This window comes from Centrocercus urophasianus, unplaced genomic scaffold, assembly GCF_019232065.1.
Source record: "Centrocercus urophasianus isolate 14NV4802_14NV808 unplaced genomic scaffold, USGS_Curo_1.0 seq_11, whole genome shotgun sequence".
In the NCBI taxonomy this organism is placed as follows: domain Eukaryota; kingdom Metazoa; phylum Chordata; class Aves; order Galliformes; family Phasianidae; genus Centrocercus; species Centrocercus urophasianus.
This window is the reverse complement of record NW_024884253.1, coordinates 67,505,318-67,517,811: the sequence shown is the minus strand read 5'-3', so window position 1 is coordinate 67,517,811 and position 12,494 is coordinate 67,505,318. Positions and strand designations below refer to the sequence as shown.

At 37.0% G+C, this 12,494-nt stretch overlaps 1 protein-coding gene across 7 annotated transcripts in view; it reads left to right on the top strand.

Moving 5' to 3' along the window:
* SEMA5A (semaphorin 5A) overlaps positions 1 to 12,494 on the top strand; it is a 315,938-nt gene that overhangs the window by 271,509 nt on the left and 31,935 nt on the right. For all 7 annotated transcript variants that reach the window (XM_042809111.1, XM_042809115.1, XM_042809110.1 and 4 more), the window contains one exon: positions 12,129 to 12,354. In XM_042809111.1, coding sequence (XP_042665045.1) covers positions 12,129 to 12,354 — 226 coding nt within the window. The remainder of the gene's footprint in view (positions 1 to 12,128; positions 12,355 to 12,494) is intronic.

The window sequence follows — 12,494 nt, the reverse complement described above, 5'->3', positions numbered from 1 at the left end:
TGATATTCTCCTGCCTTCTACCATTACTGCTTCTATTGGCATTACCTTGTTGCTAGGTATGTACAAGAAAGATTTCTTTCTCTGAACTTTGCATTATGACGAAAAATTTTACTGTGGATCTTATATCAGCTGAAAAACAAAGCATCTCTAAACTAGCTTTTCTGAGGAAAGCAAATAGACAACAGTATGTTGCTACAATTTTCCGAACGGACAATGTGGAGCTGCCTTTTGCATCCTTCCCTAAATGGAATTTCATGGGTGAGCTTCCATCTCTTTCCATTCACTGCACAGCATGAAGGTCTTACATAGACTAGTTCCAGTGCTGTGCCCAGCAAACTGTATTCAGGGCTCTGTATGATAAGCCAGAACTCTATGTAAAAGGCCTGACATTCCTAATTTAGGAGCACAATGTGAATATAAAATACTTATTATTTTCCTATTAAAAAAAAAAAAAAAAAAAAAAACTTGCAGGCTAGCTAACACTTTTTCTTTTCAGTTACTAATGTCATTGGCCTGAAAATGCCAAAGAGTTGACGGTATGCTTACTGAGATGTCTAACAAAACCCGTGTTGCAAAGTCTACAGTTTATATTCAGAGTGCTCATTCTGACCTAAAATTCAGTCTTGAGAGTTTGATTTGTGTATTCCAGCCATGTTTACACTGTTACTGGCAGTCAGTCCTCTCCACGTTGCTAGGAATTACAGAAAAAGGCATAAAGTGTCCTTGCTTTTCCAGTAATTTAATGTGGGTCTACATACTGCTTTAATAAACAAACACAACACTACTACTCCGTAGTAGTCTGCAGCTTCATTATCCTGAAGCTATCCATCACTGTTAAATCGTTTACTCTTAGGCATTTAAGCCAGCTCTCATAACTTGTATCTATTTGTGCCTCCTTTCCAGTCTGTTGAAGAGTTTCTGTATGTGACATTCACTGAGGTTTTTTCCCCCAGTTTGATCACTATAGTGTAAATCAATCCTTTCTCATTTTTTTTTATTTTTTTTTTTTTAATTCCTCATAAATGAATTTAGGTGATTTTTGAGATAGGAATTGAGAATTTGTTTTGGGTCAAGGCTTGAGATGAGCATTACTGAGAATGAGGAGAAGTGAAGAATCCTGTGTGTGCATTAAGCGGTTATGTTTTTGTTTAAGATCTCCCATGAGTTTTTTGTGGAGAGAATATTGCTGTTATGCAATCAGTATGCTGAAACCCATACAATGCTCTATCTGAAGCACACTTTGATTTAATTTTACTGGGGAGCCATACTACTCTGTTTTGAGTCAGTTTATTTTCATTGCCACAGTGTTTTCATTCCAGTGTTTGTACAATCTATAATCACTTCCTCCTTTTGTTTTCTTGATTAACCTTCTCGGTGGATTGCCTTTAGCAATGCCACCTTTCCCCTGCAGAGAGCTCAGCCTTTTTTCTGAGACTTCAGACAAGGTGTAAAATAAAACAGCTTCAGTCCTCACCTAAGGAATTTCCCCAGAGCAGCAGAGCACAGGCTATGCTATATTCTGACCAGAAACATACAGACTGTGTCAATTAAAGCCTCATCTGGCTTATGGTAGGGTGATGCCAGTGGTAGAACAGCTCATGTGTGAGGAGATGCAAAGGAAGCACACAGCTATTCTTGCCTTTTACTTCCTCATACTGGAAACAGAATAGTATGAAGTCAGCAACCAATTAGTACTGGGTTGTTGGGTTGTGTTTCTTTTTTGGAAACATCTGTCTTACCAGGAATTGGCTGTAGATCAAAAGAAGTATTTTATTTGCAACCACAGAGTTCCAAAAATACAACATGGACAAATTAAGCGCTTTGTAAACAAACTCTACATAAAACTGAAAATATTAAAAAAGCTAAAAATAGATTGTTGTGCAAAAGGGCTTGATTTAGGCGGCGATTCTTAGATTTCTGCAAATTAAACGGAAAGCATGAGGCAGTTATATAAATCAACAGGAGATTAAGTGCTGACATGCCTGCAAAAAATGCATGCCCGCTCAGTTTGTACACTGTTGCTCGGTTTCTGCGCATCCCTGTCTTTTCAGAGTCCTGGTTTCTTTCCAGAGGAAATCCATCATAGCGTGTAAGTCTCACAGAAGGTGGAGATGTGCTTTGCATGCATTCCTGGGAGTGGGGTCCCATGCTCTGCCCAGGACAGATTGCTGCTGTCTGCGTGTGCCTGCTGGCACAGGGTTTTATTGCAATCTGCACTGGGGAAATCAAGGGCCAGATTCATATTTGACTAAACAGGGACAAACAGGGACACGTGTTGCTTTTTGAGGAGCCGCAGGGGATCTGAAACATCTGCATGAAAGTAGAAGATATGTATCTGACATTAAGGATATAGATTCTGCAACACTGGTAAAATGAAAGAGAAGGATGGATAATTGTTTGTTTGTCTGTGTGATTGCAATTACTGACCAGGAAAGTACGAACTTGTGAATGTTGTAGGTAGTCCAAGCTTACATTTATTATCACAATTAGAGACATTTTTCATATATGCGTACCTGTGTTTCTTTTTTTTCCACCAAGCAACCTGTAAAATGTTATGCTGTCATCTGGATTGCCTTCTCCTTTCTTACTTTATGCTCAGGTAGCCAGCGGCTCTGGCAGGTGCGGGTGCAATTCAAGCAGCTCACGGTTCAGCTGCCCCCCTTTGCTAGAGGTCACATTTTTCCAGTTGACAGAAGCAAACGTGTCTGCATCACAGTTGCTGTGCTTCCCTGTCCAAGTGATTACAAGCTATGACTGAAGATGGGTTTGTGTTTGTACATTTGACTGCAGAGGCAATGACAGACATCACTTCTGGCAGCTTTGTTGCAGCTTCTGCCCTGGGGAGAGGCAGGTATCTGCAGTGAGATAAAGTATTAAATTGCACTTAAGTGCACTTTAAGTTCAGTTATGCTACTGTTTGCTTCAGTTTGCCTGGGTCAAGGCCTGAAAATGAGATTTATAGCATATATATTTTTTAAACCTACCTGCTATAACCATTTTCCACAGGTGCTGTTCTATTCCATCACCATCTAGAAAGAGAATAATTTTGCTTGAAAGGAGAATGTGTTTTCCCTTTTACTCATGTATAGAAGAGTGGCGTTGGCCTTTGAGCTACAAAGACATGGATGTTCATAGGCACACCAATGTATATTTCTTGTCTTAACTCCTAATTGGATATTGATAATATCTGGAGTTTCTGGAGATAAAAACAATCCTCAAGTGCTGGAGAGAGATCTGGTAGCCATACTTTGCTAAAATTATACCTTCTGCAGGCTTCCAAGTCCATACTCAGTTTACGTACTAAGTAGCTGCATTTTCAAAAGTGCTGAAAATTCATTTTCTGCTGCCTTCGTGATAAGGTGTAGATGATCAAAATCTTCCAGTGTTTCGTTTGTGTGACGGAATCCAATTTTGGTGGATTTAAATATTTGCACAGTTTAATTCATTTCAACAAGCAGTTCTGGGTTTTGCTGTGGCTCCTGGGTTTTGGCTTGCAACTCTGAGCCAAAGTTCACAGCATTTGTAATTTAGCAGCTGCTCTAACATTTGTAGTGTTACCTCAGGAGTGGTGACATTATAGGATTTTTTTTTCCTAGCAATTTATATACCATTTAAATAATTATTTGGAATGAAAGATAAAGTAAGAATATGAAGGTAAGCAGAGTAAAACCAGACTTCAACTCTTTCTAACATTAGCTCTCAAATTTTGATTCCACTTTTTGCATGAAACACTTTATAAATCTTTAAAGGGGAGAGGAGAGGGGAAAAGAATAAAAGAAAACAGCAGATAAATGAGAGAAGCTGCAGTTTGAGAACTGTTTGAATTCAGAGGAAGTTAATAATTTCATGTTCTCAAATCTGTTTTGATGTATCAGTTACTGGTAGGTGAATTTTTGCCTCCAGCTTAAAATAGGAAATTTCAACTGAACCTAAAGATTGTGTAGTTGCAGGAAATAAAAATAATGATTGCCCATACGAGGATATAAGCAGTAACTTCTGCTGTATTAATCATATAATAAATGTCTATGAACAAATGAATAAGAATCTTAAAAACTTGGTTCTAAATAATGTGGATCGAAAAATACAATTTTTTTTCTGCTTTACTTATTTATTTCCAGAGCTACTCTATCACTGTACTCAATTTGAAATTGCCCTATGAAGGGCAGGAGCCATTTCTCCCTGTAGGAGTACATCTTGCTGCTTAATCCTCAATCTCATGATTACAGGTTCTGCAGCTTTTACTTTTTTCTCCTCTTCTTGTTTCACAATTACACATTTAGCAACCTGTGGAGTTCTTGTTCCATGGGAGCAGACAAAGCAAAATAAAATTTGTTTGCAGATATTTCCCATTGCTAAATTCAGGAAAAGGCACATTGACTAGATAGAAATGGATGAATCCAAGAAACTGGTATTTCAGGGTCCAATTCTTTGCAGGTCACAACGTAGTGAAGCCTGTGAAAACTAAATTAAATTGCCCAATTTACTTCCACTTTAGATAATCTAAATTCTTGTATAGGATTTCATTTTAGAACAAGGACAGAACTTGCATTATCTTTTGAGAGGGCTGCAGGAAGGAGAAGCTACTCCATAGAACAGAAATCAAGGTAATTTATTTAAGATAACAGATTTGCACTTTTTGCAAAACAGTGGTCTCTGTAAGTGAGGTGTTATCAACTTTTTGGTGGTGCTTTTTTTATTATGGTCTAACTTTCTTACTTCCAGTTAATAAATATTTGGATAGCCATGCTTTCCAGCAATTAAAAAATTACATTTCAAGTTAATAACTATTTCAGCAACTTGAGAGATTTTTTTTTCAGGAATTGCAGGGCCCATGTGACAACATTAAGCTTCTCAGTAAGTCTGTGTGAAGCTAATTGCAAACAATAGAGTTATTACAGCAGAGTAAGTCGCCCCTTATCTGTCTAATTTAATCCACCTTCTTCCGTATTTGCATTTGTAATGGATAAAGCCAAGCGTACAGATTGTTTGTATGGCCCAGCAGAGTGCTAATGCACTAAGCTGCAGCTTTTTCATTGCACTAAATAAGCTGAGCAAGCTCCCTCAAATGGAATTTTGAACAATTCCCTTCTCTCCAGTTCTTAAGTACTGATTGTCAGGTAAGCAACACCGCAGTTTGCAGGAGGCTACGTTCCTTTCCTGATACTTTTCAACCTGCAAATTGTGCTTTCTTAATTGTAAAGATAATGTTGAATTTTCTGTCTTCGTAGATGTATAAGTATGCCTTTCAAAGCTGATGTTTGCTCACTACTTCTAAGCACTGATTCAAATGCTGGAAAGACTCATTTTGATTCATGTGCAAGTTACACATCATTTACCTTTAATGATATTTACATTTCACCATCTACTTGTCATGTTGTCACTCACATTTGGAGGTCATTTCTTTCTTACTGCAGTGAGGACCTTCACTACATAGCAATACAGTGCCTGCTTAACTGAAATCTCTTTTGAATCAGTTTCGCTAATCCATGCAATCATTTATACGTGGTCGAGCCCTTCAGCCTTATAACCTTCATTATTTATTGTCATTAAATCTCAGTTATATCTTATATTTCCTTTCTGCAGGCTTTGCGGAGGTCTAAATGACCTCTTCAGTACCTTTGAGTTTTAGTGGCATGTCCCATGCAAGTGTTAGAAAGGTATGGAGAGGACAGGAGGAGTGCTTTGATAGCAGACTGTGCTTCATGTGCTGTGCAGAAGTAGCACTGGGATTGCATCAGGGACACTTGTAAGATTAGTACAAATTAAGCTGTCAGTGGTCAGGCTTGCTGTTCTGGATTTACAGGGGCTTTACTACTTTTCATTTCTCCACAAGCAGTGTGCAAAAATTTGTACAAATTCTTGATGTGCTCAGTTCTTTGGGGAAAAAAAAATAAAAAAGGTATATGCATTAAAAAATGTACCCTGTTCTTTATCATATAACAATTTCATTTACTACGTGCATTTGGATAGGATGGTTAATTGTAATGCAGGTGCATAAATGTGTTAGGTTTGAAAGAATCCAAATTAACAACTATGCCACTTTCCATATTGTCTTGAGGTATCTATCAGAATAAAGAAACAGCTTCTGCAGCCATTGTAGTTTTATTTTGAGTATGAGTTAATTTAAAATATCATGCTTTAAAATGGACTGTTATCACTTAAATGAACTTTTATCACTCTAAATGGTTTCCCGTTGCCAATGTGAACATAAGCATCCAAGCAGCAAGAGTTAAAAATGGAAATGGCAATTCCTCAAAGCATATGAGCAGTTTCATGGCAGATATGGAGCTGAAGATGCTCCTACCAGCTATGTCTCCATTGAGACATTCAGTTGAGCTGCTCATGATTTATTTTCTTTTTCATTTTCATAAAATTTTTCTTTTTAAAAACTTGACTAGTTTGACATAAAATGTAGCAGTCAAGTACAGAATTTAACAAATGTGAAAGAAAAAAATGGGGAAGTGGTGACTTCCTTCACTCAAAAATCTGATAGTTAGAACATAAGTACCATAAGGTTTTTGTATTAAGTTTAGTAGTTTTATGAGGAAATTATGATTGCAAGAACTTTCCTTAGCAAAATGAAGTCAATATTGAAAATAGGAAGGATGTGAGTACTGAATTCTCCTAGTGTGATGACTTTACTAGTTACAAATCCAGCTTTAAATTCATTTTCAATTTCCCTTTCCATCAATGGAAAAACTTCCAATTTTTTTGATTAAAATATATAAAATAGAAGCAAAAGATTGTAGTCAGTCACTATTTGCAGCCAAAAAAAGAAATTTGTTCCCTTCAGAAGATGCATATTTCTTCTGCGAAGGGTAAAATGATTTTCCTCCTTCTATTTATCAAAATACTTTAAAAAATTTATTATGAAAACAATTTGCCTCCCTCTACTTCACAACAATCCAGGATTCTTTCTGCATACAGTGATAGTCTCTGAAGACCTGGATCCACTGAAATCAATAGAGCTTTTCCCACTGATGTAAACTGAAGCTGAAGCGTTGCCTATAAACTAGGAAATAGATTAGGTTTTGTGTGTTGAAAACACAATGACAATCTTAGCAGTTTTTTTTAGGTTTTCGTTTTTAAGTTTTGCTGTGAAATGTACAATGTGAAATGTAGAAGATGTTTTGTCTATTGATGAGAATTTAATGGGGTTTCTGTTCTTTCAGTTCGTGTTTTTGATACAGTATTCCAACAGAAAAATGGTAATAAAGTAAGGTATAGCTAAGGCATTTGCTTTGAGAACCAAGGTTTTATGAACTGGAGGAATAAACAGAAACATGATCAAGGGCTTGTCTTTTGTTTCTTATTGTTTGAAAGTGCTTTCTAAGGGATAAGATAGTTCTGTAATGAAAATAAATGATTTTTTTTTTTTTTTTCAAATTCAATTAGTGACTTTCCTGAACATATCTTTCAGCTACTGCAAGATAAATGTTGTTTATTTATCTCTCGTTTCTTGAAGAAGAAGAGGATAAATTGGTTCTTCAGGAAGCTTACATTTCTATGTGTGAACAAGGCCCCCTGTTAACAGAAACTGGTTTTCTGTTGAGTTTTATAATGCTGCTACATTCATTCTAAGTTTTGTTTTGATTTCATGAGAAAGCTGTCCTTTTCTTTACATAAACAGTGCTGTTACAAGCTCAAAGATTGGGAGGAGGCTGATAGACTCAGGTTGTTTTATCTTACAGCCCTATCTTGTCCCTGGTGGCCATTCAACATGTAAATCAGAAACATTCTTTTCTATTAGTGTTTTCTCTTGTGAAAAAAGAAATGAATATTTGGAACAGGAAAACTGAAGTTTGGCAAGATGGAACAAAGAGCAAAAGATTTATAAGCATTTTTAACTAATAGACTGTTCAGTTGTCCCAAAAGAATATTTGAGAATTAATGCTATGTATTAAAACATATCATAAAAATTAACTGTTGGGCTGAGTGTATTTGAATGGGCTTTTAATGTTGATTTAAGCTGCCATGTCTCTCGCGTGAACAGGTGAAAAGGAAAAACAGCGATGAACAAAAGAAGTGTTTTCAACGTAGACATACTATTTGCATCAAAGGATTAAGAGCCTGTAAGAAGAACCTCTCATAATGTGTAATACAGATAGAGATAGAAAGCTCCATCTCAATTCCATTTTTTATTTAAAAAGCAAAAGTTTAAATATAGGAAGTATTTAGCCTGGTTTCATAAGGACATGAATAAAATCAAACTCATGGTGTGGGTAGAAGTTAGAATAGAAAATTATTGAAAATTTTGAGTAAAGAGGCTGTACAGAGGGCATCTAGAAATGCATTGGCAACATTCAGAACATTGGCACTAAACGAACTGTGTCCTCTACTGATTACTTTTAATTGAGAGGTGTTTACTTGCCTATTTCACATTGTTTTTATGGTTCACCTGTCTACACTGTGTCAATTTCAAAAAGACTTCATCATTTCTATAAACTTTATTTTTTGAAAGGTATCAATACAAAAATCAACAGCTAACAAAAAAACTGAAAATTTTAGGGCACTATGAAATAACTATATTGAAACTAACCTTGCAGAATCTACTGTACTGATGGAATTGTTCTTGCTTATGTGATACCAGATCAAAAGCTTGAATTTCAGGATATTTGAACATAATACAGCATTTCTAAGTTGTCAGTGAACTTTTCCAAGGTATTTGCCTTCACAACAGGAGATACTTTGATTAGGAAAACTGAAATATATGGCAAATATTAAATGAAGTAAAAAAACTGGCTCCCTGACAAATTGAAAAATTTAGTGTTAATGGACAGATATAAATGACTAGGGATCTTTCTAGCAGGATCTGTCTGGAATCATCTCTTGGGTCAATAGTACTTAACATTTTTATCATCAGTCTAGACAGTGATATAAGACATCTCCAGTAAAGCCTGATCATAACAAAGATTCTTGAGGTAGTATATCACATGCTAGATAATTGCAGAAGGTAATAAAACATATTTTAGTATTGCCAAACACCATCTTTTTGTGCAGGATAGGAAACTACATGAAATTGTAAAGCTGTGATTTAGAGAAGGACAGGTTATCAAAGATAATTGGGTCTACTTAAGCTCTTTGTACCACACTGTGGGGAAAAAAAAAAAGCTCTAATATAATAATGTATGCATTAAAGTCAGACTCGCATGTGGAACAGTTTTGCTACTGTCTCTACTTACTGTCCTGATAAGACTGCTTCTGGAGTGACAGTTCAGGTTTTGGTATAAGGAAAGAGCTCCAAAATGAGACAGCTCCAAAATTGCACAGAACCTCAGATTGGGGTTTTAACCTTACAAAGCTTTAAGAATTTCACTTTAGTTCATTATTATGTACAGGTACATTGGCGTGAAAAATATGTTTGTAGGTACAAGAAAAGGAACACTTTCAGTATTATTAGGCAGATAAAGGCAGAGCAAAATTAATGTTGTCCTTTGCTGTTCCTTTCTCCCTTTAATTAAGGGGAAAATACAGTCTTGAATTAACTTGCGAGTTATCTCTGAGGCTTACTAAATAGTGGAACAGCTGATGTGGGAAGGTGATAGACTCATCAGTGCTAAACAGCTTTAAAAATTAGAGAAAGTGAGCAAGTTGCCATCGCTAAATCTGCACAGTAACATGGCTGATGGAGGTGAATAGGCAGCTAGGATGGCAAGCTGGGTGGTACTGGCTTTTCTGGGATCTGTTTGCTTTATTAGTTGTTTTCTTTTTTACAGCTCACGTGCTATAAGGAGACCAGTCATACATGTTTTGTTCTCAGTTGTTGCATTAAGGCAAAAACATGCATGATATGTTAAATACATATTATTCACTAGGCCTTAAGATGGCAAGGGACTTCGTACAGCCTCAAGGATTGAACAGAAGCATTCTGAAGAAGATTTTGGACATAAGCTGGAATATTTAACTGATTTTTAATGGTGAAAATCTAAGAATGCTTTCTTGCCTAAAGTACTACAAAACTATGAAACCATGAAGTTGTCGCAAAATAAAGGTCCTCCTTGTCTTGTGACATGGTAGTCTTGAATGCTGTGCTTAGTGCTCCAAGGCCTTGATGCCTTAGTGGTGTAGGAGTTTCTGAGGAGTAACTCATATTCCAACTATTATAGATGGAAAAATTAAAAACTTTCAGGCAAACAATTTTATTTTAAATCTGAAATAGGGTGGAGTAGGACTGCTCCCTGTTTTATGATGTTGGCTCACAACATCAGAAGTGGATGTTGGTGGTATGGTAGTAGAAGTTCAACCTTCTGACCAATATCCTATTGCATTTTGTTGCTGTGTGACAAATGACAGCAGAGGGAGAGTCTGGCAGACTGTCGTATGACATGGAAATGCAAATGAAGCAAAGGCCTGTCATTGAATTTCTCCATGCAAAAAAAATGGCACCCATCGACACCTGCTGAACATTTATGGAGACCAAACAGTGGATGTGAGCACAGTGAGGTGATGAGTGATGCATTTCAGCCGTGGTGACAGCTACATGAAACATAAGCCTTGTTCTGAATGGCCATGCGAAGCTGTCACACCACAAAAAGTAATCAAGTGTCTCAATCAGCTTGTCTGTACAAATTGATGGTTTACAGCAAGGGAACTGTTTGGTGCTGGATATTAGCTTCGATTCATTGGAAACAGTGGTGGAAGCATTGGCATATCACAAAGTTTGTGCCAATTGAGTCCCTCACGTGCTCACCCAGGAACAGAATGAACACCATATGCAAGTTTTTCAGGATCTGTTGGAGCCATAAAGAGGCTGAAGATAGCAGTTTCCTGGATCCTGTCACTGAGGGTTAACTTGATAATCTTGAAGATCATTTCCAACATGAGCAATTTTGTGATTGCTAGTGATGAGATGATAGTATCTCCACTATCATCTGGAGCGAAAACAGCAGTCCATAGAGTGAGGACATGTGAATTCCTCACAGAAGAAAAAGCTCAGCCTTTAGCGACTGAAGTTATGAGTGTTGTCTTTTGGGATATGAAAAGAGTGATCCTTCTGGATTTCCTGGAACCTGGACAAAACATCAGCTCTAGCCGCTACATCACATCACTGACTAAGCTGAAGGCTCGAACTTCCAGAGCCAGCCCAGAAAAGAAGACAACCTTTCTCCTGGCCCCATACTAGTCTGGGTACCATGGATCACACTGCCAATCTTGGCTGGCCTGTCCTATCACACCCACCATATAGTCCAGATTTGGCATCATCTGACTTTGGTCTGTTTAGACCAATGAAAGGTGGACTGCATGTGCAACATTTTCCTAGTAACAGCTGCCACAGCAGCTGTGAAACAGGAGGTCCACCTTTGAGTGTGCCAGGCAGGTTCTACTTCATTGCCAGCAAAAAGGCTGGCAATGAATGGTGACTACATTGAAAACTAGTGTTTTCCAACTGAGAATTTTTTCTACCAAATATCATGCTATGTGTTTGTGTTGTAATTTCCATGGAAATAAATAGGAGGCATTACATTTCAAGCAACAGATTTTGACGAACCTCCTAAAAGTGTGTATGTCATGAGGTTCAAGAATATTAGAAACTGTGTTTGTTTCTTATGTAAGATCTGCTCCCTTTGGTGCACATCAGCTTACACAGAATTTTATTCTGCTGATAGGTTTAGCAGTGCTAGGAGTTGTGGATAAAATATGCACCAAAGGGAGACACATTTTGTCAATTTTTCCTTTGTAATATGAAAGTAATGCACAATGTGGATAGTGGTTTGCTTATTTATATACCACTACATTTTTACTAGTTTGGATTCTTTTTACTTGCAATTGATGATAATTCCACTTAAATGCTTTAGCATATCGGCTACATCTTATTTGGGCAATTGGTTTATAAAGAATACTCTCATTTTTTAGCTTACTGTTTTTAGAGATCTAATAGATTTGACAGAGATCTTACATAACTAATTTGTACAGGTATATTTTATCTTCTGTCAGTGTAATTCTGTGATTGGCAGGAAAGAGAATAAAATACTTCCTTTTGAGATTTGATTTAAAATTCCATTGATGAACACTGCCATTAGTTACAGTGGAAAAACATCAGAGACTTTTTTTGTTAGTTGACTTTCATTTGTTACAAGATCATTTTTATTTTTTTAAGTCATGTCTAATTCATGACCATTTTCTTTCAGGAATATCAACCTTGTAACACCAATGCCTGTCCAGAGTTAAAAAAGACAACTCCTTGGACACCCTGGACTCCAGTTAATATTTCAGACAATGGTGGTCATTACGAACAACGATTCCGATACACCTGCAAAGCGCGTTTGCCTGACCCAAATTTGCTGGAGGTGGGAAGGCAAAGGATTGAAATGCGTTATTGTTCCAGCGACGGCACCAGCGGGTGCTCGACAGATGGTAAGCAAAGATAGAGTGGCTGCACAGTGCTTCATGTTAGTGAGGTGTCTGCTATTCCATTTTCAGCACCAAGCAGGAGTTTTTGCTGGCTGGTGTTTTGTGTAACAGAATTGATAATGAAAAGGAGGACACAGTATCAA